The sequence below is a fragment of the Equus przewalskii genome, chromosome 6, assembly GCF_037783145.1.
Source record: "Equus przewalskii isolate Varuska chromosome 6, EquPr2, whole genome shotgun sequence".
NCBI classification, from domain to species: Eukaryota; Metazoa; Chordata; class Mammalia; order Perissodactyla; family Equidae; genus Equus; species Equus przewalskii.
In genome coordinates this window covers 35,694,780-35,721,533 of record NC_091836.1, presented here as the reverse complement: position 1 = coordinate 35,721,533, position 26,754 = coordinate 35,694,780, and the positions used below count along the sequence as shown (strand labels likewise).

Below are 26,754 nucleotides of genomic sequence, written 5' to 3'. Positions count from 1 at the left end.
AATGTCCTTACTGCCTAAAGCAATTTACAGATTCAACGCTATCCCAATCAGAATTCCAATGCCATTCTTTACAGAAATTGAACAAAGAATCCTAAAATTCATATGGGGCAACAAAAGACCCCGAATTGCTAAAGCAATCCTGAGGAAGAAGAACAAAGCTGGAGGCATCACAATCCCTGACTTCAAAACATACTACAAAGCTACAGTAATGAAAACAGCATGGTACTGGTACAAAAACAGGTGCACAGATCAATGGAACAGAATTGAAAGTCCAGAAATAAAACCACACATCTATGGACAGCTAATCTTTGACAAAGGAGCTGAGGGCCTACAATGGAGAAAAGAAAGTCTCTTCAACAAATGGTGCTGGGGAAACTGGACAGCCACATGTAAAAGAATGAAAACCCAACCATTCTTTTACACCGTTTACTAAAATAAACTCAAAATGGATCAAAGACCTAAAGATTAGGCCTGAAACAGTAAGTCTTCTAGAAGAGCATATCGGCAGTACACTCTTGACATCAGCTTCAAAAGAATCTTTTCGGACACCATAACCCCTCACATGAGGGAAACAATAGAAAGAATAAACAAATGGGACTTCATCAGACTAAAGAGCTTCTTCAAGGCAAGGGAAAACAGGATTGAAACAAAAAAAAACAGCCCACTAATTGGGAAAAAATATTCACAAGTTATTTATCCAACAAAGGGGTAATCTCCATAACATACAAAGAACTCACACAACTCAACAATAAAAAAATCAAACAACTCAATTACAAAATGGGCAGGGGACATGAACAGACATTTCTCCAAAGAAGATATACAGATGACCAATAGACACATGAAAAGATGCTCGTCATCACTAATCATCAGGCAAATGCAAATCAAAACTACACTAAGATATCGCCTTACACCTGTTAGAATGGCAAAAATATCCAAAACCAAGAGTGACAAATGTTGGAGAGGCTGTGGAGGAAAGGGAACCCTCATACACTGTTGGTGGGAATGCAAACTGCTGCAGCCACTATGGAAAACAGTATGGAGATTCCTCAAAAAGTTAAAAATAGAAATACCTTATGACCCAGCCATCCCACTACTGGGTATCTATCCTAAGAACCTGAAATCAGCAATTCCAAAAGTTCCATGCACCCCTATGTTCATCACAGCATTATTCACAATAGCCAAGTCATGGAACCAACCTAAGTGCCCAGCAACTGATGATTGGATAAAGAAGATGTGGTATATATATACAATGGAATACTACTCAGCCATAAAAAAGGACAAAGTCGTCCCATTCACAACAACATGGATAGACCTTGAGGGTATTATGTTGAGTGAAATAAGCCAGACAGAGACGAACTCTGTATGACTCCACTCATAGGTGGTAGTTAACATATAGACAAAGAGAACTGATCGGTGGTTGCCAGGGGAAAGGGGGGTGGTGGGAGGGCACTAGGGGTGAAGTGGTGTACCTACAACATGACTAATAATGATGTACCACTGTAATTTCACAAGGATGTTAACTTTCATAACCTTAATTAAAAAAAAACTCACAAAAACTTTTAGAACAGCTACAGAAAATATGAAGTACCAAGGAATAAATCTAATAAAAGATGTGACTGACCAACATGGAAAAAGATTATAAGCTTTATTGAAATACATTTGAAGACATCAATAAATGAAGACATACCATTTTTATGGAGAGAAAGATTCTATATCATAAAAGCATCTATTCTTCTTAAATTAATCTCTCAACTCAATGTAATGTAATAAAAATACTAACAGGCATTTTCCTGGAATCTGACAAACTGAATAAACAATTTATATGAAAGAGTAAAGGAACAAGAAAAGTCAAAGTGATTTCGATGAATAGGAAGAGTGTGGGAAAAATCAATCTACAAGTTATCAGAGCTTATTAAAAACCATAGTAAGTAAGCCAGTGTGCCACTGATACAGGGATACACAAACACACAAATGGAGGAGGGTGGAGAACCCAGGAGTAGACCCCTGCATATGACAGTATATGACAGCAGTGACATCACAATCAGTGGGAGCAAGGATGGACTAGTCGGTAAATAATGGCTGTACAAATGGAAAAACAAAGTTGGATCTCTGAGTTAGGAGGCAAGAACAACAACAAAAACCCAAACAAAACATCCAAGTGGCTTAAAGACCTAAATGTGAAATACTTCCAGAAGAAAATACAGGAGTGGGGAAGGATTTCCTAAATCAGACACAAGAACACAGACTACGAAGGAATAGGTGAAAGTTTTTAATATTAAAAAATATGGGCCGGCCCAGTGGCACAGTGGTTAAGTTCGCACATTCCACTTTTCGGCAGCCTGGGGTTCACCAGTGCAAACATGGCACAGCTTGGCAAGCCATGCTGTGGCAGGCGTCCCACATATAATAAAGTAGAGGAAGATGAGCATGGATGTTAGCTCAGGGCCAGTCTTCCTCAGCAAAAAGAAAGAGGAGGATTGGCAGTAGTTAGCTCAGGCCTAATCTTCCTAAGAAAAAAAAGAAAATAGGGGCCGGCCCCGTGGCCAAGTGGTTAAGTTCATTGCTCCGCTACAGTAGCCCAGGGTTTCACCAGTTCGAATCCTGGGCGTGGACATGGCACCACTCATCAGGCCACGCTGAGGAGGCATCCCACATGCCACAACTAGAAGGACCCACAACTACAAATACGCAACTATGTACCCGGGGGCCTTTGGGGAGAGAAAAGGAAAAATAAAATCTTAAAAAAAAATTTAAAAAAAAAACACTTCTGTTCTTTAAAAGACACAATGTTTTTAAAACTTCCAATAATTTAGAGATACAGCCTTAAAGATGAAGAAATAAACAATGCCTGGGATTTGCTCCAAAAGAATCTGGGGGTGAGGGAGCAAGTGGGGTTATTGCAACAAGCTCAGCACAAGTTGGTAATTGTTGAAGCTGGGTGATGGCTGTATGGGGATTCATCACACGCTTCTCTTTTTTAGTATATGATCTATAGTTTTTTCATAAACAAGGTAAAAAGGAAAGGAGGAACATCATGACAATAGGATACCAGTTTTCACCTACCAGATTAGCAAAAATTTTTAAACCTGACAATTCCAAGTGTTAGCAAGAACATGAAAGACATGTTACATACAAATGGGAAGAACATAAATTGGCACAACCAATTTGGAAGAAAATTTGGTATCTTCTACCAAAACTAAAGCTGTGTATTTTTACTACCCAGCTGTTCCTCATCTAGGCTAAATCCTAGAAAATTTTGCTCATGCAAACATGTACAAATATGTTCATAGGCTCAGTGTTTTTAATAGCAAAAGACTAGAAACAACCAGATGTCCATCTGTAAAAGACTGTGTGACTGAATAGTTGTATATTTACATAATGGAGTGGAAATGAATTTACAGAGTTACATGCATCAACACGGATAAAGCTTACAAATGTGGTAAACAACAAAAAGGAATGTGTAGAATACAAACATAATACCATTTCTGTAAAGTATAAAATCATGTAAAAGTAAATATGTCGTCAGGGATGCACACATATAATAAATCTCTGGAGAAAAGCTAAGAATGATAAGTTCACAATTCAGAACAGTGGTTACTTCTGGTGGGAGAAGGGAGGAGAATGTAATTAAGGGCACAAAGGGAGCACCATAGGGATTGTAAGGTTTTGCATCTTAAGCTGGGTAGTAGGTACATGAGTGTACATTACATTATTCCTTAGTCCTTTTGCATGTAATAAAATAATTCATAATTAAAGATATCAATTTTTTCACAATATATACAAATATCAAATGATGTTGTACCCCTGAAACTAATATGTTATATGTCAATTATATCTGAATTTAAAATATATATATAAATTTTTTCAGTAAAAGGAGGGGACATGGTGGGGAAAGTGAGAGAAGAGGCATAAAAGTACACATTGGGGGAATAAAATTCATTTTGGTTCAACAACAAATTTTTATTGAGTAGGGGGAGGTGGCTGTGGCAAAGAAAAATTTTATTGAGAACCGATGAATGAAACCTTGCCTGTCCTACAAGGTGCATAGTCAGCTGCCAGAAGAAAAACGCCAGTCCCTCTCAGTGCAGAGGTAAAAGCGTGAGCTCCAGCCAGACCCCTGATGAGGCCCCCCTAAGTCAAAGCATCAGTGGGTGGGCTTTTGATGCCAGGTGAAGGTCTGAGCTTTCCTCCTCTTCACCCTACCTGGTCCCTGCCCTCTCCTTCTATTCAGAACGGTTTCTAGGTTTGAGTCTTCAATGACACCCATGCAATAAAAATAAATGGAGTACAGTGCTGAATGCATCTTCATGTAGCTTACTGAAATGAATGATGTCCCTGGGAAAGAGAAAGGCAGTAAAGTGAGTGTGAAGGACTCGATGCTCGACTGGGAAAACCATACACGCTGAGGCACACAGTCCAGGCTTCCAGCTCATTAATCAGGTGAGTCGCCTCTTGAGGAGAAATGCTTCTCTACACCAGCGCCCGACTCCAGGGGAGGAAGACACAGGTATACGCCAGGCTTCATGTCCAGTTAGGCAGGAGGCAAAACGTTGGTAATCATCTTGGTATCAGCACCTCCTCCTCCTCCCACCTCCAATTTCTGGCTTCCCCATGACCTTCCTGGGGAGTCCCCAGCTTCCTTACTGCCTTCCTGGGGAGTCCCCAGCTTCCCCACAGCTTTCTTGGGGGAGTCCCCAGCATCCCCATGGCCTTCCTGGGGGAGTCCCCAGCATCCCCGTGGCCTTCCTGGGGAGCCCACAGTAATGCAAGCCTGAGGCACAATCTGATCCCAGGATCACATACAAAGTGCTGCTAACTGGCTCCTTACACCTTATCACATCTGCTGGAACCCAAGGCCCTGCCGGGCCCTGGGCTTTCTAACTTGATTTCCAACTTTGCTCCAACTTTCTGGGGCCCCTGGTGATATAACAAGTGTCAGCTGAGGGTCTGCAGATCTGAAAGAGACCAAACAGAATCACAGGGCTTGTCACCCTCCCCAAATCCCAGCATCTCTGTGTCCCCCAACAGGTCCCACCTCTTCTACCTTTTTATCTACTTTACTTCTAAACCCACTGTAATATAATGGCCCTCCCCTGGATACACGTATTGTAGGCAATTCTTTCCTATTATTTTGCACCTGGCATTTTCCCAGCTCTTGGGGACATCTCGAACCTGACCTCAGTGAAAGAAACCTAATACTAACAATGATAATAATGGCTAATATTTATGGAGGACTTGATCTGTGCTGGGCCGTGCCTGTTAGGAGTACTTTACACGTGCCAGGCTGTGTCCTGAACTCTTACTTAGTGTTTATACTTATTGAGGCATATAGTGTCATTCTCATTTTACCAATGAGGAAACCCAGACACTGGGGTTAAGTAATTTGCCCCAGTAACAGACAATCTCCTCCAGAGGCTGCACTTTGAACTATGAGGCTACAGTGGCTGACTCCTAAAAGCCAAAGTAGATCAGACACTGGCTAAACCGCCTTCCCTTCCTCCCATAACTTACAACGCATGACAGCTTGCTTGACTTGGCGAAAGCCGTGGTCAGGGCCCTGGCCGTCCACGAAGTACATGAATCGGAGCTCAGCGGGGTAGGCGGCTCTGGTGAGGCCTGACAGCAGGGGGATGGTGCAGCCCTCTGCCCCGGGGGACTGGGTCAGGGCCTGCAGCATCTGGTACTTGCACCACGGGTCCTGGAGGAAGCCTGGGGTGATAAGCAGCACACAGCAGTGACTATTGCTCAGTGCCTGGCACAGCTCAGACACAATGGCACCGCCTGGGGTTGCATCCCGAAGCTGCAGGAAGCAGCGCAGGCCGGCAGGGCTGTCCTCCAGGTAGGAGACCAGCTCCTGGGCGGCCACCAGGTCCTGCTCACTGTGGCACACGCAGACGTCATAGTCCTTGCTCCAGCGGCCGCTGCTGCTGCTGCTACTGCTGGTGCCCGTGTTTGTTGGTGGTGGAGTGGGAGACACGACTGAGCTGAGGCACTGAGGTGGGTTGCTGTCCTGTGAGCTCGGCTGTGACACATCACTAGGGGTGCTTTCTGGAGAGACAGGTACCTTGGGCTTCTTCGACAGGGCCTGTCTGAACCAGTCTGCGGGGGGACAAACACTGCTCAGGCCTGGTTTTCTCAGCAGGTGGCCTCTTCAGGGCCCCGCAGGGTGGGGCCCAGGCTGGGGCTAGACTCCAGCCCATCTCCCCTGCACTGGCAAACAAGGCCACTTTATTCTGAGAGACCTATGCTCTGCTATTTTGTACATCCTGCAGGATTTGCCTAAAAATTCCCTCTATCTTTAAAGGTTTGGGGAATACATAAGAACTCTGGCTGTTTGAGCAGCCTGATTGGGTAAGACGGCTTTGCCCTGCTCTAGGCCCTTAGATTTCTAGTACCCCCAGCCTACCCTAACCAGAACTTCCCCCTAGAGCTGACCAGTCAACCATTTGTGAGTCTGTAAGTAGCGCTATATTAACCGAGTAAGGATCAACCAGTCCCCAGACCCATTTTCAGCACTGAGGGGAGGTAGATTTAGATTAAGGTGGGCTACCCATTTTGGGAGAGAAAGAGGAGGAGGAATTGGCATTTGGTTAGCCCTGAAAAATCCTAGATTGTTGCTAAAGGAGTAAAACAAATGGGTAAAAATGAAGAGGGCTAATGTGCAGAGCTCTTCAGGAGCACAGAGTGAGTGATTCAGAACCTACACTGGAGTCAGGCACACAGATGGGATTGTGGACCTGCTGCTTGCTTCCGTATGGCCTTAAGCAAGTCAGTCTACGTCTGCCTTTCCTCATCTGTAAAATGGGTTCATATTAGTTGTTGTTGAAGATTAACTGAGATAATCCAGTGTCTGGTATGTTGTAAGTACTCTAGAATGATTTCAACTCAGTTTCCCAGCTTTTGATGGGGACAGAAAGCTTGGTATTCTAGAGACTGATTTATTTTCTCTCCGCTCGGCTCCTTCCTCTGAATGGTTCTGGAAGATGTAGATGACAAGAAATGCAGAGTGAAGCACTCAGCACAATGGTTTCCAGGATAGGAACATCAGGTGAGCATGTGGAAAACCTGTGAGCCACAAGGACTGAAGTTTCCACTGATGCATGCCTCCTCTCCTCAGTCGCTGCAAAGCATCTGGACACTGAGGTCAAGGCAGGAGCACCAGCCCATCTTCAGCCTCCCTGCGTCTCTCCCCTGTGTTTGGGCTACACAGGCCTCCCACCGTGCCCAGAGGAAGATTGAGGACTACACTCACAGAAAAAAGAGCGGAATTAGGAGCTGACTCCCACTCACCAGCCATCTTGCCCAGAGGCTTCCTGGACCGGGATCGAGGAGCTGGGAAGGAGGATGACGATGCCATGGTGTTGGGCTCAAAACTAACCCCATGAGACCAGGCATTGGTAAAGCAGGAGAAGGGAAGGGACCCAGCCTTGACCTCATGGAACAGCCATCCTATAACAGACAGAGAAAGGATCACAAAAGCTGTACTTACCTTACTCTCAGCCCCAGTGGGTGGGCTCTGGATGTTCTTTCTCTCCTAATACCTGAAGAGGCTCAGTCTCTAAACGGGTCCCACAGACACTACTGTGATTGGAGCTGGTTTCTAGATAAACCCAGATCTGTGTAGAGTGGTCAGAGTTACAGAGTATGAGCTCAGCATGACCAGTAGAGTGACTGTTCTCTGCTCCACCTGGCCAGGAGTGCATTCAGGATCTGGGGAAGGGCAGCTGGCAGGCAGCTCTTTATAGAGACTCCCTGTATAAATGCTGAAATGGGAAGAAAAGGACAGTTACTGTTTGGGCAAATAATTATGTATCCTAGTAGACAACTGCTGAGCAGGAGAGAGAACACACACAAGAAACCATGGGAGACTTTTCTGCTAAGTCTGCCTTCCCCTGAATAATCATCCATCCATCCATCCATCCACCCACCCATCCATCCATCCCTCATCCATCCTTCCCTCCCTCCCTCCTTGGCCGTCAGCTCAGGGAGGTAGTGGCACACAGTGGTGAAGACCGCAGACTGCAGGCAGAGTGCCTGGATTTTCTCCTTTTATTAACTGTGGCCTTAGGCAAGCTACTTAATCTCCCTAAGCTTTAAGATCTCTATTTGTGAAATGGAAATAACACTAGAACCTGCTTCTCAGCATTATTGTGAAGATTACATGAGATAATTTATGTAAAGTGCTAGTGGTGCATGGTATATAATGCTCAGAAAATAGTGTGGGTTATATATATTTAAAATAACCTAGATATTGGAGGGATATGGTTTAGAAGACTAAGTATTATAATCAATTTTCCCTAAACTAATCTTTAGATCGGTGCTATCCCAAATTCCAGAAGGGTTTTGTTTTGGGGGGTTAAGGGATTGTCAAACTGCTTCTAAATTTACATGGAAATGCAAAGGACCAAGAAATACCTTAGATGGGCAACTTGCCATGCTCTCTTTCCACCACGATGACTGGGGTGTCCCTGAGGGTGGAGGCTCTCTCAGCCCAGGTTTCTGGAAGGACGCTATGTGGAGCTGAGCCCGCCCTGATCCAAGTTGGAGCTGCAGTGATCTAGTGACACTCCTGCAGATGCAGGGCTGGTGGGGAACTTGGCTCGAGCGCTGTGGAGGAACTGGCAGAGGACTGCTTTTCACTCTTCCGGATCTGCAGAGGTCAGAACAAAACCCTGGAAACTCACATGGAAACAACTTGGGTTGTCAGACACACTGAAATAAGGGGTTTCAAAATTTATAGGATGTCATTCAACGCGGGACAATAATGTTTCATTCACTGCTAAATTTTTAGTACTCTTATGCCAAGCTGATGAACATAAGAGACACTGATGATTCATGAAAATAGACCAAAGTTCAAAAAGTAAAAAAAAAAAAGGAGAACTTAAACGGCAGCGGCAAGGCGGGCAGAAAGGAGAGCTGGAGCGGGCTCAGGAACCAGAGAGGTGTTTGAAAGAAAAAAGCAGTCAGCTGCAAAGCCAGCCAAGAGGACACGCAAAGGTAAATGTTAGCATGGATATGAGTTTCTTTTCCTACCTAATATTCTTCAGATTTCAGACAGCCTGAGTGGTGGGCTGAGGTTAAGGCAGTGCCTGATTAACCGCTGTTAGGTTTCAAAATCCTTTTCCGGGTCAGGAGTCACTGTCTCTCGATATCTTCATTTCAACCATTCAAGATGTCCTTTTCCCCCAGTAGTAGACATAATGCCACTTGCTTTCTAGATTAAATATTTTTTCAATTTTAAAATTCATTATTTGGTCTTGATACACTTAGAAACTGGAGAATCATTTGATATTTTTAATGATAGCCTAAAAGTTAAAAATTAACATAATACTTTAATCCACTTAACAGATATAGATTTAAAAGTTTCAGTTGCTCCTTTTATGAAATGACTTGCCCTTTTTGTAATACAGGACAATTTTTGGCCATTGCCTTTTTCCATTGCTTGGTTAAAAAGAAATCCAGTTGCCCAACAGCATATGGCACTGGAAGTGGGTTGATATAACCCCTTGTGACCAACGTTATGGAAACGTTTAAACACAGAAAATAAGAGCATCTTTGACATAGGATAATTGGGCAAGATGGCAGATAAGTTTCATTAACCGTATGCAGGGTCTACTTCCTGGAGTCCCTGCACCTTCCTTATTACTTTTCACTTCTTGTGCAGCTGTCACACTCAAATACACTTTAATCTCTACGAGGCTTAGTAATAGTCCTATATGGAGATACAGGAGACAGAGTTGTCAAGCAGATACGAAGATCATGAACCCAAATGCCCACCTGGAAGCTCTAATCACCGGCTCTGTCTGTCCTCTGATTTGCTGAGTGGTCTTACATGTGGTCACTTTTCCTTGCGCTTTTAAAAAATTCATAAAGTGGAATGATATATACCTAAATACCTACTTTGTAGCTAATTACAAAGACTTGATAAAAAATTAGTAAAGAGCTTCTTCAAAAAGAGCAGCAGCATGAGACCTTTAATGTTTTTTAGAAGCCTTTTCCAATATTATATGTAGGAACTTATTCTATGAGGGAAATATTATGAAGTTTCACTGTATAAAATCCCAAGTGTATTTAATATTATCCACTATCTAACTGGTCTCCAATATCTATTATACAGAAAGTCTACTGAAGCCTACAAAGGCACATGATTAGAACATGCATCTTATATAATGCATATTACATTTCTGTTAGGCTGGAATTACTATCTGTGGTAGAGAGGATAATGGTCCCCCAAAGATGTCCACATCCTAATCCTCAGAACCAGTGAATATGCTGCTTTACACGGCAAAAACGACTGTGCAGATGTGATTAAGGATCTTGAGATGGGAAGATTATCCTGGATTATCCAGGTGGGCCAAATGTAATCCCACAGGTCTTATAAGAGGAAGGCAGGAGGGTCAGAGTGAGAGAAGGAGATGCCGACGACAGAAGCAGAGATTGGTGTAATGTGGGGCCACCAGCAAGGAATGCAGGTGCCTCTAGAAGCTAGAAAAGGCAAGTACGTAGATTCCTCCCTGCTGGTCCATTTTAGACTTCTGACAGCCACAACTGTAAGAGAATAAATGTGTTGTATTAAGCCACTAGGTTGGTGGTAATTTGTTACAGAAGCAATAGGAAACTAATATACTTTCTCTGATTGTATCTCAGGTCAATGAATGGAGAAAGCATTTGAGTGCTAAGAACTGGTCTGTTTAAAAGTTTAAATTATTTGAAAGAGTTTTTCACTTCTTTGACAAATAAATTATCATCTACACTTCACTTGATTTTGACTTTAAGAACATCAGTTTCAAAGGCTAAGTTTTCTTCTCAAACACTTGCTGAAAACTTGTCAGGGCAGGATTCATTAGGACTTGCATGACAATGTCACTTAAAGTGCCAAATTTAATTGTTAATGGCTCGATAGGCACAGTACAGTAGAGTGGTTTGCGTACTGTGGAGAGACCCTAGGGTGGCCCCCACATTCACACCTGTGAGTGTGGGCAGGACTCATGACTTCTAACCAACAGACTGTGGCAAAGGTTATGGGATGTCACTCACATGATTAGGTTACTATATATGGTGTGCGTGTATATGTATGTATATATATCACACATATACTAGGTATATTTACTATAAGACGTGTATATATAAATAGAGCATATATGAATATCGTGTGCATATGTATGTGTGTGCACACTTGTCTGTGTGTCTATAAGTCCATCTTAGCAGACTAGAGAGAGGCTCCCTTGCTGACTCTGAAGAATTGGCCATGGCACAAGAGGGCCAGGGGTCCAGGAACTGCAGGCAGCTCTGAAAGCTGAGAGCAGTCTCCAGCTGACAGCCAGCAAGAAAACAGACCTCAGCCCTACACCCAAGGAGATGAATTTGACAACAAACAACAACCTGAGGGAGCTTGGTAGTAGATCCCTCCCCAGTTGAGTCTCTGATAGCACTGCAGCCCCAGCTAACACTTGGTCTACAGCCCCGTGAGATCCCAGCAGAAGACTGAGCCAGTCTTGCCTGGGCCCTTGACCTGCAGAAACTATGAGACAATAAATAGGTGTTGGTTTAAGCTGCTAAACTTGTGGTAATTTGTTACACAACACAGAAAACAAAGACAGGGGTCAACGGCAATGATGGCCTGTTCCTGCGCTCCATCCCGAAGTGACTGAATCAGATCTCTGGGCGTAAAGCTTGGGAACCTACTTGTTAAACCAGTACCCCAGCATTCTGACGTACCTAAAGATCAGTCTTGTCAGCTACGTCAGTGGTTCTCAGACCAAACTGCAGATCGTTATCACCTAGAGAGCTTTTAAAAATATAGATACCTCAGGAAATTCTTATTCAATAGTTCAGAAGTGGGGCCCAAGAATCTGTATTTTTAAAGAGCTCTCCAGGTAATTTTGATACAAGGAGCCACTAGTCTCTATATACTGTTACTTATGTTTATAAGTGGTGGAATAATGGAAAAGTGCCCAGCAAATCTTGGAGCTGATTTTGTGAAATAAGTTCTAAATTACTGATTTTGCTAGAAACTCAGATTTAAGATAGAACTCTAGCAGGCAGAAAACAATCATGGCATTCTGGTTAATTAACTGCAGTCTTATGACTTGTATTAAAATAAATCATGTTTGCTAAGTATATAGTGAGGTACATATGCTTTCGGCACTACATTTGTAAATTTTGGAAGACTTTAAAAAATGTCAAAGTCTTCCAAAGGCTGGCTCAGTGTTAAAGTGGTTGAGTTCACTAACTCCCCTTTGGTGGCTTGGGTTTGCGGGTTTGGATTCTGGGTGTGGACCCGCACACCACTCATCGAGTCATGCTGTGGCAGTGTCCCACATACAAAATAAAGGAAGACTGGCACAGAGGTTAGCTCAGGGCCACTCTTCCTCACACACACAAAAAATATTCCAAAAAAAATATATATATATGTATCTATGTGTGCATGTATGCATATAAAAGCACCTACTATTTTAAATTTAATTATTAATCAAAAGTACTTTACTTTGGTTATTAAAATCTAAAACTTCAGCTGCATTTCAGTCACATAGGAACATATCTTACAACCAAACATGAATGGGAAGCATTATAATTAACGTTGCTGTATTTTGCAAAAGTAGCAAATTGGCCTTTGGAAAACTTCAGTTTCTTAGTTTTAAAAAATTCTCTTTGTTTTGAAACTATATCTTATATGTACTAAAGGTCATTTTTCACTAAAATGATGTGAATTTATTTTGTATTCACTTTGCTGTAGGTCTCATGTAAATATGCAGGCATTGAATGTAATATAGATTGTCAGCAGTGAATTTATGGATGGATAGAGTTTACAAATTATGCCAATCATACCCTTATACATTAGGCCCGTTTTGAGCTTACAGAATGACTACTTTTTATATATTTTTGAAAAAGGCTTTGCCAGCAGGGTTAGATAAAAATACCTAAGATCTTAAAGAAGAACAATGCTGAGGACTTCCACTACCAGAATAATAAAGACTTATTATAAAGCAACAATAATTAGGGCAGCATGCGTGATATTGGGTGCACAAGGACAGACAGACGAATGGAAGAAGAGGGGGTCCAGAAACAGACCCACATCCGTACAGTCTCCTGATTCATGACAAAGCTGACACTGCAGTGCAACGGGGGAAGAAGGTCTTTCTAATACATGGCACTGGGTCAGTTTAGATAGCCTTGGAAAAAACGAATCCTGACGCATATCTCATAACAGACAAAAAAATTAATCTCAAATGGATAGTAGATATAGGTGAGAATAACAATAAAGCTTTTAGAGGAAAATATAGGTGATGATCTTTCTGACTTTGATTACCTTCCTGATTTTTAAAATTGAGATATAATTGACATATAACATTATATTAGTTTCACGTGTACAACATAATGATTCGATCTATGTATATACTGTGAAATGGCCATCACAATAAGTCTCGTTAACATCCCTCAACACACATAGCTACAAATTTTTTTTCCTGTGGTGAGAACTTTTAAGATCTACTCTCTTAGCAATTTTCAAATACAGTATTATGAGCTATAGTCACCAGGCTGTACATTACATCCCCAGGACTGACTTATTTTAAAATGGAAGTTTGTACCTTTTGACCACCTTCAACCATTTTGCCCACCCTCATCCCCCACCCCCCAGGGTAGGCAAAGATTTTTAAAAGCTGGACAAAAATAATACAACCATAAGGGAAAAATGATAAATTAGACAACATTAAAATGAAGAACTTCTGTTCATCAAAAGACATCATTAGGACAGTGAAAAGGCAGTCTCCTGAGAGAGAGCAGATAATTTAGAAATACACATTCAATAAATATGTCTCCTACCCAGAATATTTTAGAACTCTTTCAAACTACTAAGAAAAAGAGAGACAATCTATAGAAAAATAGGCAGAAAATTGGACACTTCACTACAAGGATATTCAAATGCCCAACAGACTTGAAAAGATGAACAATGAAGCATTAGTCATCAGAGAAAGGCAAATTAAAACCTCAGTGCAACACCACTGCCCAAGCAGTGAGTGGAATGGCTACAATGAAAAAGAGAGACAATATCAAGCATTGGTAAGGATGTGGAGGAGTAGAACTCACACTGCCCAAGGGAGTGTAAATTGGTAAAACCACTTTGGAAAACGCTGGCACTATATTCTAAAGCCGAACATAAACACATCCAGCGCTTACATATGTTCACCAAAAGACAACATGAGAATCTTGTTAAGCACTGGTTAACCCCAAACTGGAAACAAACCATGTCCATCAACACAAGTGTCAGTAGAACGTAGAAATAAATTGTGGTCTATCCATACCATGCAAAATTACACATCAGTGAGAATAAATGAATTACTCTAAATGCAACATGGGTGAAACTCATATATTGAATATAAAATGCCATACAGAATAAGTTCATGAGTCCAGGTATCAAAAGTTCAAAACCAAGTACAACTACTTTATGACGTTAAAAGCCAGGAGAGTAGTCACCACTAGGGGAAAGCAGTGATTGGCGGTGGGCATAAGAGGGCTTCTGGAGTAATGTTTTGTCTATTCTGGATGCAGCTTACACAGGAAATGTTCACTATGTGAAAACTGAGTAAGCCGTACACTTACGATTTGTGCACTTTTCTGTATGTAGGTTGTATTTCAATTTTTTTTTTTTTAAGTTTAAAAAATAACTAGATGTGACTTTCTCCACCAGTCAGTCATTCCTGACCCTCCCCGTCCCCGGCTTAGGCGTCTCAGCTGCTGGACTACTCCACACTTCCCCTCGCTCAGCTGCACTCATCGGTGTGTTGTGAATTCTTATTTACCCGTCTCCAGAAGGACTGAATCTGTCCCGGTCAACGCTGTCACTCTAGCACTTCACACGGTGCCTAGCCCCTGGGAGATGTCCGTGCAATGGCTGTGGAAGGAAGGCCTCCGTATAGGTCGTTAAACCTACATAAAGCCTTGTTCTTGCCGAAACACTGCCACATAGACCATTAAGAGAGGCTGGACCAGAGCAGAGAAGGATGTTAGGAGGCTGGGAGAAACACTACAGTTAAACGGAAACAACCTGACCGAGCCCGGCTCTTCGACCCAAGCTAAAGGAGGGGCTCCCGGCGCGAGCTTCTTTGCGACAGTGAAAGTGACAGCTTTCTCGGAGGTCCATTTCCTTCTGTTTCCGTGTTCTGGGTGCCAGAGGGAGCCAGGTAAAGGGAGCCGGGGAGAGGGCGGCGGTGGATCGGGCAGACGTGCCGCAGGCAGGGGCAAGCCGGGAGGGAGGGCAGGGTATTCCCGCCGCTAAGGGAGGCCGGGACGCTGGGGCCCGGCTGCGCGGAGGCCCGCCCGGCCGCGAGGCCGCCCCTGCCCGCGCCCACGGCCCCGGCCCCGGCCCCCGCCCCCGGCCCCGCGCCGCCCCTCCGCGCCGCGCCCAGCCTCACCTGCGCGTGGGGCGCCCGGCCGCCGGGCAGCCAGGCGCGGGCTCGGGCGCCGGCGAGCCCCCAGCCGAGGGAAGTGCGGCCCGCTGCCGGCCAGCTCCCCCGGAAGCAGCGAGGCGCCAGCCCCCGCCCCGCCTCCCGCCGCCACTCCGGGCTGGGAGTCGCCGCTGCCCCAGCGCGCCTTCCCCGCTGCAAGCAGGAGTCTCCCCGTGGGGCGGGGCCTTCCGTGCCCACAGGTAGGTTCAGGGGCATCCACGGAGCTGCTCCCTGGGCAGAAACTTAGCGATGAGCCTTTTCTCCTGATTTCCCCGAAACCTACTAGGAAAAGCTGGAGCCTCTGGGAGAGGGAAAGAAACCCTTATTGCATTCATTGAGTCCTCTTAACACCCTGCAAAGGAAGAGCTTATACCTTTTTCCTTTTATACAATTGAGAAAAATGACGCTTGGAGATTCAACTTTTCCAAACACCACACGCAGCCAGTGGCAGCATGAGTTTCTTTGCAGGAGAGGCAGGTTCTGTGTGGCAGCTGTGAAGTCAGTCCTCCAGCGACACGAGGCCCTGGCACGCTCCACTGAAGCCGATGCTAGATTCCCAAAAGGGCATGCCTGAGCACTGTTCTGCAGGGCACTAACAGAGCTGCTGCAAAATGCGATGGGCAAGATGTTGGCGAGTCATGGGTTAAACAAAATGAAGGGATTTTTAACCTCTTGACTTCTTCATGCTTCTGAGACATGGATAAGTGCGTTGTGAAGCAGGGAGGGGAGGATATAACATACCATTTCCCAAACTTGTTTCGTTGTAGAAATGTCAGTATCTCCCTGAGCAGTGTTCCTTGGTAGTGGGTTGGGAAGCACTCCTACAGCTATGCACATGAAATGCTGGAGGGTGGAGGTAGTTTAATAGGGCCATTCTAAGATTCATAATCTCCCTTTCACTCTGATTTCTAACTTTTCTCACCAGCCAGACAAAAGCACTTAGTGGCTAATCCTGGGAGGCTATGTGCTGTAAGGCTGTACACAGGGCTCTGGAGTCAGAGCATCAGGTTCACATCCAGGGCTCATCACTTACGAGCTGTGTGACCTTGGCGAAGTGGATGACCTGTCTAGGTTCAGTTTCCTCATCAAAATTATGGCATCTGGTTCATAGCGTTGTGGTAAGGAGTAGATGGGATAAAGTCTGTCAGACACCTAGCCCAGTGCCCAGGTGTTGGGGAGGGTTTCTTTACTCTTTATCAGATACATCTCTGCCTCCCTGCTCTAAGCCCTGCTCTGCTGTCCCTTCCACCCAGAGGGCCCCCCTTTCCTCAACTCTGCTCTTCAAAACAGCTTGCTTCTGGCGAGGGTTGTTTTCACAGCTTATGCAGAAAACCCTTTTTTAACCCTGCCCTTCCTGCCTCCTTCCTGGAAATCCCGAAGGTATCTGGAGCTTGTGTGAGATGCTCAGCCCCCTCATTAGACTGACAATTTCCCGAAGTTCCCTGGAGGGGCAGAGGCACTCAGGTGAAGGCTGACTGAGAGCCAGGTAGTGCACAAGCGCCGTGATGGCTCGGTGTTGGGGCAATGGTAGAGGCCTGACCCTTCTCTCACAGTTTAATGGGGAAGATGTGGATGCAAGGCTAAGTGCTCGCCTATGGGTTTGAACAAAGCTTTGTGGGAGTGCAGAGGCTTCATTAATGCCTTCTTAACAAGTAGAGCATCAGTTATCTGAAGGAAATCGCTTCCGGGTGAGGAGCCAGGTGGGGCCCTTCTCTCTGACCCACAGATAGGGGCCTGTACTGAAGGAAGGGTGAGCAAATTCTGGGCCCACCCTACAGGGGTAACTCAACGCTAGGTCTGCCTGACCGGCCCTACCTCCCTGCCCCTTGCAAGTTCCTTCCTGTCTTTCAGCACCATTCTGCATTCCGGTGGCTCTTCCTCTTCTGCTCACCTAATTAGTCCTGGCTCCCCCCACCCCCACAGGCTTCTAATGTCAGCTCTGGGGGGGCAGCACATCTGCCCTCTCTGCCCTCCCCCTCACCCAGCTGATAATCAGAGGCCCGCCTCCATCTTTTATGTTTCATTCTGCTCCCCAAAGGCCACTTTTGAAGGGCATTGGGCATTTTACTGGCTGTCTCTACTCGCACTCACTTCTCCCTTTGAACAACTGTCCACACCTCAAACCCCACTGAGGTAATCTCTTCCTGGAACACTCTCCCTGAGGTCCCCACTGACCTACTTGGTCCTGGATCCCGGCCCGTGTGTGCATTTATACCACTGACCATTTGCCCTAGGCTCCTGCGCACCTTCCTCTCCTGGCTTTTCTCCTGCCTCTCTGGCCACCTCTTCAGCATTGTCTTCTCTGGTTCATCCCGTAACTGTCGGTGGGGTTCCCTCAGTTCCCTGCCCTGGTCCCCCACTATTCTACCCTCCCCAGGTGATGCCATCCTCTTCCATGATGTCCACATCTCTACCTACACCCAGATCGTCCTGAGTGCCACAACAATTAATTCAGCCCCTATCAGACATCTTTCCCCATTGTCCTACAGGCCCCCTTATTTTGTTTCTCACACTGTTCCTCCCTGTGTTCCTCCTCTCTACAAAAGGCATGACACTCGTCCAGTTGTCCAAGCCAGAAACCTGGGAGTCTTACTTGACCCCATCTCTTGTTGCTACTCTTGCTTCCTAGATCCACGTGCTTCTTGCCATGACAGTGCAGGCTCCGTTGACTCTGCCATGTGGACTTTAGGGACAGCCTCCCATCTGGCCTCCTGCTTTGACATCAGAATCTGTTCTCCACAAGGCAGTCAGGGTGATTTTTCTAAAAGGAAAATCTGATCATGGAGCTTCCCTGCTGAAAACTCTTCAGCGGTCCCCTGCTCACAGAATAAACTCCAAGCTCCACAGCATGGCTCCTCGCCCCTGGCCCACTGTACCTCTCACTCCCCTTGTCTCTCACTCCGTGATCTAACGAGGACAAATCACTTGCAGTCCTTTGGGTCTTGCTAATTCTTGGTCCTGGGCTTCCTCTCAGCCTGGAATCACCCCCCTTTTGCTCTCCTCCCTACACCGCCCTGCATTCACTTTGTCAAACCTCATCCTTTGGGTTCAGCTCAGAGGTCAACTTCCCTGGGAAGCTTCATGGAGAAATGCCCAGCCAGGATGAGGTGTCCATGTCCTGTGCTTGTCCCCTGCACTGCAGGGACCGCACTATGTCTCATCCAGGGGCGCGGGGCTGGGCAGATAAGAACACTCCAGGGAGGACATATACTCTGCTTTGCCTGCTGGTATATCTCTAACATGTAGCCCTGGGCCTGACCAAGAGTTGGAGCTGAATAAACATTGAATAGATGAACGCACACATCCCTTCCCTCTACAACCAAAGCCCTGCAGGAACTTGGGACAAGGCGGCACTAGCTTGCACACAAGATACCTGATGCCTAGGATTTAAGAACACTCCTGGGAGGAAGAGGCTGTGCTCCTCCCAACCTGGGATCAAAGGCTAGTGGGTGCCCTAAAGCAACTGTTGTGAGGTGACAAGAGGAAGGGACAGAAGACTGGAAGGAAGGAGTTAATCACATTTATTGATTGATAAACAAGGTAGACATGTCAGTAAATCTGGGCCAAGCTGCCCCAGAGTGCTCCCTGCCTGGTTCTGTTGGGGTTTGCCAAGAGGGGCAGAGGCCATCTTTCTGGGTCAGCACTAGGAAGGAGCCAGTCTTGGACCATGGTCCTCAGGAGCTCTGAGGTGTTCTGTCCAGCTGGACTACCTTGGTGGGTGGCAGCAGCCTGGGTCAGGGATCAGTCCTAGGATCCCATGCCATCATTCTTTTTAGCCTGGGCCTCCGGCGCAGAACCTCAGAGTCTGCAGTCTGCCTGCATGCCCAGCCACATGGGGGCAGGTTGACCTGGATGAGAGCAGAGGAGGGTGGAGGAGACCTTAGCATGGTGCTGGGGGGAATCCAGCAGTGAGGATGTGAACATGGGAGGCCAGAATTAGAGCCAAGGGTGACAGATGGGGCAGTGGGGCGCAGTGAAGAGCTTACGGGCTCAGATGATATTGTGCTCCTGGACCTTCTCTCCCAAGTAAAAGCGACTGAAGAGGAAGGGGTTCAGGTCAATGGTTTGGAAGCTGCCCTCCAGCACCATCTCTGCCACAGCTCGTCCCACGGCAGGGGCCTGCTGGAGCCCATGGCCACTGAAGCCCGTAGCAAAGTACATGTTGACGACTAGTGGGTGGGGGCCCACCACGCCATTCTGGTCAAAGGTGTTGTAGTCGTAATAGCCAGCCCAAGCACTCCGAACCTGCGGGTGCACAAGACACTGGGGTTCTCAGGAAGGCTGCCAAATCACTCCACCCTCACTCCTGGCCAGGGGGCAGCACACGGTCCCCTCTACCACTGCTGAGGGGGTTGATGGGATGGGTCCTTAGACCAACAGAGTCATTAGCAGTTGTGGGGTGGAGGGAGTGAGGCAGTGGACAGCCTTTCCAAGGGGACCGTTGTGCTGCAGTGTCATCTGTCTGCTAGTTACCTTCAGAGTCTCAAAAGCTGGTACCCTCTGGGCCAGATGGGGCCACACCTTGTCCTGGAAGAAGCCATGGTCCACTTCCAGGTTCCCTGGGTCTGGTTCCTCCTCCTGGGGTGAGAGCTGGGGACAGGTTTATATTGCCTGGGACACAACGGCAGACCCAGACCTCACTGACAGCTTTAATCAATCTCCTCAGCAGATAGGGAATGGGGAGAAGAGATCCCAATTCAAACAGTAACATCAGTAACAGCACTGGGCCCTCCAAAACAGCCTGACTGTAATGACAAGTGGTCTATCTCCTTCCCAGCCCCCACTCAGCTTACCTCAGTGGGGCTGCAGCTGCCCAGGTAGTTGTTGCCTAATCCTTCTCGGCGGAAATAGGCTCCGCTGCTGTCTATAACGAATGGCGTCTCCAGGCCTGGTCCCTGGGGGCAGTGCCATAAGTACACATACCTGCCATAACCAGCAGGTTAGGAAGGGGGAGATAGCAACCCACCCACACCCCTCTCCCCTGCACACACACTTAACAAACTTTTGTGTTCCTTTCCTTCTCTCACCAACCTCAGCTGCCCTGGGGGAAGTCACCTTTTCCTCGGCTCCACAGGTAGCTTGGTGCCCTGCAGGGTGCCAGGCGGCCCCTTCCCGATACCAGCCAGCTCTGCAATTTGCCCAGACCAGGCCCCTGCTGCGTTGATCACTATGGCACACTCCACAGGCTGGTACTCCAGGCTGCGGTCCATCTTCACCTGCAGGCACCAGAGTGGGGGGTGGGGGAGGGTCTGGCTCACACACTGGGCACCATGAGAGGTACATTCTCCCTGAGCCTTAGTTTACCCACAGAAATGACAGTCATTCCCTTTCTCGTCCCTCCACTTTGGTAAGGAAGATGTCTAGGTAGGCTAGGAACTTACATGAACTTCATGGATCCTTTTCAAAGTCACCTCTTCCCCACTTGCAGTCTCCATGCGGTTAGATGAAGAGATGAAACCTGTAGGAAAAAGAAAACAAAATGGGCCCTTGAGGCCTTGAAGAGGAAGGAGATGGGGATCCCACTAGTTTCATAAGGAAGAAAGCTGGAAGGCCGGGAGCTTTCCCACAGACACTGAAGCAAATAGAGAGTAACCGGGATGAACTTGGCCGCACTCAGGCCAGGAGAGCGCTGAAATATTTGGGCAGATCATGAGTCACACAGAAGCCTAGTCAGGAGCTAGAGTGAGGATGCCTGGGACCGGCCATCAGGGGAGAACCCCCTTCTCCCACCAGCTCTTGCTTAACCTGTGAGTGAAGGGAAGACTCAGTCTAGGCCTGCACCCTGGCTGGCAGAGGAAACAAGCAGTGGGCATGGGCCTCAGACTCACGTGTCACCTCTCCATGGCAGAAAAGGACCCCCATGGACTGCACCTTTCGCCGGAGACCCTGGAGCAGACACCAAGGGTCAAACCAACCTTCGTCCTCCAACCCTGAGTTGAGAAAAAGAGGACTCATGAAGAGGGACTGGGACTTTCCTCTCCTATTGTATTTCCTGCTCCCCCAATTCTTCTTTAGGGCTTGCAAGCTGGGGAAAGTCATGGTGACCAACTGCACCAGAGTCAAATCCTGTAGAAGAACAGACAGCTAGCCTGGCTCAGAGGAGGCCCTGCTGGCCAGGAAGGAAGCACTACTCCTTGACTTGGCGATGGGGTACTGAGGCACCCCTCAACCCCTGAGCCCCTCTGCAAGCAAGCCTCACCATAAGATGCCAAAGCCACTCCCTCTGTGTTTATCCAGGGGAACTTGTTCCGAAGCTGCTCCGGAGACATCAGACAAACTTTGGCTCCTTCCTGCCTGAGAGAAATGTGTGGGTATATATACATGTGTTAGAGCAGGTGAGTGTGCAGAGAGGGAGAAGTACGGACCCCAGCTGCACAAGTGGGGATTCACCTCATTCGTGTCACTTCTCTGTCCCCAACTCCCAATTTTCCCTCCTTGCTGACTGGGTGAAGACCAAGCCTCCTAGTCAAGGCTCTTCAGCATCTGACCCTTCTCTCCTTTCCTAAACCTAGTTTCCCTGTGGCCATTATACTCCTTGTCATCCCCATTTCACGTCCTTTCACAATAGCACAGTCACTTTGTTCCCTCCACTCCTGCCTGGAATGGCCTTCCTGTCCACATTCTAGTACAATCCTGTTCACCAGCACAACTATCTCCTCTGGAGCTCTGTCCTCCAAAGGCAGCAACATAGGTGCTAAAAGAATACACTCATGAGCCAGACTGCGAATCCCCCAGCACCACCTCTCACTAGCGTGCCGTGCCTCCATTTCCCCACGTGTACAACAGGGATATTCTGAGGATTAAATGAGTTGATATTTGTAATGCATTTAGGACATTACTTGGTGTCACTAGTGAGACTCGTAGAGTGTTAAAGATGCCCACTATTGGCTGATCATGAGAATCACTTAGGGCAGGGCTGCCAAACCCAGCCTGCTGCCTGCTTTTGTACACGAGCTCCACTCCTTCATTTATATTTCTGTCTATGGCTGCTTTTGTCCTCCAACCACAAAGTTGAGCGACTGCAACAGAGTGTATGGCCTGCAAAGCCTGAGATGCTTACTTTCTTTCTTTCTTTTTTTTTGAGGAAGATGAGCCCTGAACTAACATCTGCTGCCAATCCCCCTCCTTTTTGCTGAAGAAGACTGGCCCTGAGCTAACATCTGTGCCCATCTTCCTCTACTTTATACGTGGGATGCCTACCACAGCATGGCTTGCCAAGCGGTGCCATGTTTGCACCCGGGACCGAACCGGCGAACCTGAGGCCGCCAAAGTGGAATGTGTGCACTTAACTGCTGCACCATCGGGCCGGCCCCGATGCTTACTTTCCAGCCCTTACATAAAAGGTTTGCAGATTCCTGGGCCCCTCCCTAGAGATTCTGGGTTATTAGGTCTGGGATGGCCTGTGGGTTCTTACGATCGGTAAATTTAGGAAGCACTGCAGCAGCGCATTGTCTACATTACGCGGTACCGGAGGCCTGCGTGTCTGTCTCTCCCGAGACTGGGCTCCTAGAGAGGACGGACGTGTCTTCTCAACTCCATCCCCCCCATTCCTGACTTGGTGCCGGAGCTGACTGTGCGCACGTGGTGAGAAGCAGCTCAGAGGACGTGCCGGGCACCCACCTCTGCACTTTCACATTGTTCTCCATGATCGCAGCACCCTTCTCTGAAGCCAGCAAAAGATAACCTGAGGGGTTGAACTGGAGGTCCAGGGGAGGGTCATCGACTACAGCCAGGTACTCCTGTGTGCAAAGAAAAGCTCCTCAAAGCAGCTGACTGAAAGGAGGGAGAGCTTTCCTGGCTTCCTCACCAACAGCTCCTGGGCTCAGTGCCCCAACCCAGAAAGAAGCCCCACCACGGGGAAGAAAACCAGGGGTTCTGACTCCTCATTCCGAACTGCTCCTGTTCCCTGTTCCCCCCAGCCAGCTGGGCTGTTCCTCTCTCTGGGCTAAAGGAGGGGTCACCACCCCCACCCCCAAATCTCACTGCACATACATTGATATTCCGTAGAAAGTCGACTGAAAAGAGGGAGAGCTGGATGTTCTCAGGCAACGAGAACTGCTGACGAATCCCACCCACAGAAAGCCCGGTGGAGGCCTGGGAATACTGTGGAAAGACAAGAGAAGTTGAGGGAGACCAGTACCCTGTCCCATGTGAGCAGAATACTGTAATGGAGGCTGTGAGTCATACAGCTTAAGTTAAAGGAGAGTGCAACTTGCAAGCTCATAATCTAAGAGGACTTGAGGTGGATAAACCCATATGCAAGTCAACCAGCAGCCCAAAGAGGACAAGAGTTATTAAAATCCTTACTAGCAGATTTGCAGATCAGAGAGGGTTAGTCACCTAAAAAGGGCTGGGCTGTGATATACCAAATGCTCATGGCCTGGGAGTGCATAGGCAGGAGATTAACATTTGATCTACTAACTGGAAAATAGAAGGATATGACCAAAGCAGCAAGAGTTGTGGCTAGCTGGCTGTGATAAATAGGACAACTAAAGTACAAAAACCTTAGAGGTAATGGGACCTAAAGGGGGTTGAGATAGCTCTGTTAATTATAGCTTGAATGCAGGTTCTCCTGGCTAGAACTGTGAGATCTCAAAAAAATCCAACATTGTGAAATTTGCTTTCAAAAGCAAAAACCTTATTGCCAAAGGTCCCTAGATTGAGGGAGGAAGAACCTGAGACTATTTCTCAACAAGGCCCAAAGTACAGTCCCTACCCTTTGGACCTCCATAGATTGAGGTCTTTCCTTTCCTCCCCTTCCCTTGACCCTAGACCCCTCAATAAGATATGAGTCCGTGCCCCACTCATGACTCTGCCCTACCCCAGACCTCACCGTGTAGTCCCGTTCCACCACCAGCACCTGAATGGCACCTCGTCGCTTCTCCAACCTCTTCAGCCAATAGGCCACGGACAGGCCGAGCACCCCACCCCCTACAATCACCACATCCGAGTGTTCGGGGGGTAGGTGGCTGGTGTCATACAACGGATTCCAGGCCCCTCCAGGAAGGACTGACTGGATCTTCTTCTTAATGTCGGACACCTTTCCATCCCAGTCTGTGATGGTCAAAGAGGGCCATACATTTCATTTCCAGGTGGTAGGGGGGTCAGAGGATGGGCACAAGAAAAGGTGGGCTAAATTGACACTGATTTGGCAGTCCCTAGTGTCATCCTTCTCATAAGGTTAACTCACAACCAGCAGTGTTCCACAACTTTGCTACACGGTCTGTATGCCATTAATCTCTCTTCTTTTTCATACCTCATGCCCAGCACTGCAAGATTCAACTTCCTAAAATTAACACTCTATACTCTCTCCCTAGGCTAGGTGACTTACACATATTTATCTCTTGCGCAGAGCTCTCTCTCCCGAGGCCCAGGCTCATATATTCAACTGCACTGTCATCTCCACTTGGATGCCCCAGGCTCCTGAAGAGGTCCCGGCATACCCTAAGCTGCACACCTTCTCAAACATGGTACCTCTGAGTGGCACCTTATCCTGGATATCCATCACGACCAGCAAACCTACACTGGTGTCTTATCTATTATCGAGTTCTGATGGCTTTGCCTCCTAAATATCTCAATTTCTCCCTTTTTTCCTTCTCTGCCACCACCACCCTAGATCAAACCACCATAATCTCACCGAGACTAATGCAAAGGCCTCCTAACTGTTCCCACTAATTCCCCCCACCCCAATTTCTTTTCTACATCATAGCTGGAATGACCTCTTCTAAACAATAATGTAATCACATACTTTCTTGCTTAAAACCCTCCAATTGCTTTTGATTACTCTAAGGATAAAAGTCCAAAGTCTGCAACGTGGCCCATGAGGCACTAGGTGATCTGGCTCCTGTTCACCCTGTCCTCCCCACCCCCCTCTCCTGCCCTTTTGGTTCCTTGATGGCGCCTTATTTCCTCCCAACACAGGGAATTTACACAGGTGTTCTCTCTGCTTTGGAACTCTGTGTCCATCTTTGCCTAGTAAATTCCTTGCTTCCTTTAGCTCTCAGCTTGGTTATCATTTTTTCAGGGAAGCCTTACCTGACCCGCTAGACTATGTCAAGTTTTCCTGTCACTTTATCTTATAGCTCTGTGAACCCCTCTTTTGCAATATGCAACACATTTGCAACTTGGAGTTTGTGATTGCTTGATAACTGCATTATGTTTACCTTCTTCACCACTGAAGCCTAGCACAATACCTGGTACATCCTAAGTGCTCAATAAGTGTCATGAATAAGTGAATCTTTTTGTCTTTCACACCTATCTCACAAATCTCCAAGTCTTCTCACTGTCTCCAATACAATGTTCAAACTCTTCTCAGTGGTATTTGGAGCTTTCCTTGATCTGAGGTTACCTTACCTGTCCACACTACGTTTCATACTCCTCCTCAAACTATCTAGCTAGCTTTTGCTAGTTCATTGCAGAAGAACAAAACTCTTCTTTTAACCTTTGCTCAGTTCTCCAGAACGTGGAACACACACCTTCCTTGAGCCAGTAAACATTATCCTTCAAGGCTGATCTCAGTTCCCACCTGCTCTATGTACTTCTACAATTGCACTAGCTTCGGGGACTAGCAGTGCTGGGCATTCTCCAAGTTGGGTTCTATCCAGTCTTGAACTGGTCTACTGAAGCTTTCCCTCTCCAGCTACACGTTAGGCACCTCTAGGACATACACCGACTGAATCCTCTCTCTTCTTCCCTCCTTCATGGCCACAGCATTATGCACAGCATCCTGCACACGAGCAGGACTTAATGGACATCTGTGCAACCAATGAATAAGCTTGGCTCTATTATTCTCGTGGTAAGCTGACGCAAAGAACAACCCGGCATTTGTCACCTGAGAAGGGCAACCTTGGGACCCATACAACTGCTCATGCTCTACAGGCAAGCTTACCCCCTTCTCCTAGCCGACCCACTGTCTTCCCAGCGTGGGCCGGGATCCTGAATCCTGTAGCTGGAGACTGGGGGCATCCCAGAACCACGACACCCTCCGCTGCCCTCAACTTTACCCAGAGTAGAGTCTCCTCTCCATGTGCCTAGCCCCCGGCCCAAGAGGCCCCGGCCCAAGCCGAGCCGCAGCGCCCTTCGAAGCATGGCCCTCTGAGGGCCACCCCTGCGAGGACAGCATTCTATGCCACATACGGTCCCCTCCGCCGTCACAGCTCCGCGCCGCGAGTTGTTTAGACGAGCGCGCCCATTGGCCAGCGGCGCCTCCAGCCCCCGCCCCTCCGCGCCATAGGCGGCAGTCTCCCCGTGACTTCCCCAAGAGCCCCGCCCATGCCCGCCCCCAGCCGCCATTGGCGAGCCAGGCGTT

General features: G+C 47.2%; 2 protein-coding genes across 25 annotated transcripts; both read right to left on the bottom strand.

Annotated features, from left to right (window-relative positions):
* Nucleotides 1-1,628: 1,628 nt before the first annotated feature.
* On the bottom strand, nt 1,629-15,553 carry TIRAP (TIR domain containing adaptor protein). Of its 11 annotated transcripts, none has more exons than XM_070625193.1 (9): nt 15,414-15,529; nt 14,802-14,893; nt 9,778-10,548; nt 9,034-9,214; nt 8,416-8,650; nt 7,640-7,763; nt 7,291-7,449; nt 5,512-6,099; nt 1,629-4,955 (listed from the first exon to the last, which is right to left on the bottom strand). In XM_070625193.1, the coding sequence occupies exons 7-9, from the start codon at nt 7,355-7,357 to the stop codon at nt 4,936-4,938; spliced, it is 675 nt and encodes a 224-aa protein (XP_070481294.1). In that variant the 5' UTR covers nt 7,358-7,449; nt 7,640-7,763; nt 8,416-8,650; nt 9,034-9,214; nt 9,778-10,548; nt 14,802-14,893; nt 15,414-15,529; the 3' UTR covers nt 1,629-4,935. The 11 variants fall into 11 exon arrangements, with proteins under 11 accessions (XP_070481294.1, XP_070481295.1, XP_070481292.1 ...); XM_070625194.1 differs by having other exon boundaries at nt 9,778-9,853; XM_070625191.1 differs by lacking the exon at nt 9,778-10,548 and having other exon boundaries at nt 15,414-15,537.
* A 3,397-nt stretch (nt 15,554-18,950) lies between these two features.
* Nucleotides 18,951-26,754, bottom strand: FOXRED1 (FAD dependent oxidoreductase domain containing 1). Of its 14 annotated transcripts, none has more exons than XM_008517095.2 (12): nt 26,450-26,754; nt 24,280-24,500; nt 23,439-23,549; nt 23,067-23,185; nt 21,646-21,740; nt 21,275-21,376; nt 20,828-20,904; nt 20,502-20,662; nt 20,240-20,369; nt 19,920-20,024; nt 19,433-19,691; nt 18,951-19,294 (listed from the first exon to the last, which is right to left on the bottom strand). In XM_008517095.2, exons 1-11 carry the CDS (start codon nt 26,736-26,738, stop codon nt 19,437-19,439), a joined length of 1,665 nt encoding a protein of 554 aa, XP_008515317.2. In that variant the 5' UTR covers nt 26,739-26,754; the 3' UTR covers nt 18,951-19,294; nt 19,433-19,436. The 14 variants fall into 14 exon arrangements, with proteins under 14 accessions (XP_008515317.2, XP_070481244.1, XP_008515316.2 ...); XM_070625143.1 differs by having other exon boundaries at nt 21,646-21,736; nt 26,450-26,713; XM_008517094.2 differs by having other exon boundaries at nt 19,920-20,036; nt 26,450-26,708.

Bases quoted from the DNA above. Each gene is read 5' to 3' on its own strand.
- TIRAP (XM_070625190.1), bottom strand. From the start codon at position 7,357: ATGGCATCGTCATCCTCCTTCCCAGCTCCTCGATCCCGGTCCAGGAAG. The intron at 6,100-7,290 runs GTGAGTGGGAGT...GTCCCCCCGCAG, and splicing joins GCCTCTGGGCAAGATGGCTG to ACTGGTTCAGACAGGCCCTG. The intron at 4,956-5,511 runs GTAAGTTATGGG...GGTCTCTTTCAG, and splicing joins CAAGCAAGCTGTCATGCGTT to ATCTGCAGACCCTCAGCTGA.
- FOXRED1 (XM_008517095.2), bottom strand. From the start codon at position 26,738: ATGGCGGCTGGGGGCGGGCATGGGCGGGGCTCTTGGGGAAGTCACGGG. The intron at 20,370-20,501 runs GTGACTTCCCCC...TGGTTATGGCAG, and splicing joins CCTGTGGAGCCGAGGAAAAG to GTATGTGTACTTATGGCACT. The intron at 19,692-19,919 runs GTAACTAGCAGA...GTGCACCCGCAG, and splicing joins CAGCTTTTGAGACTCTGAAG to GTTCGGAGTGCTTGGGCTGG.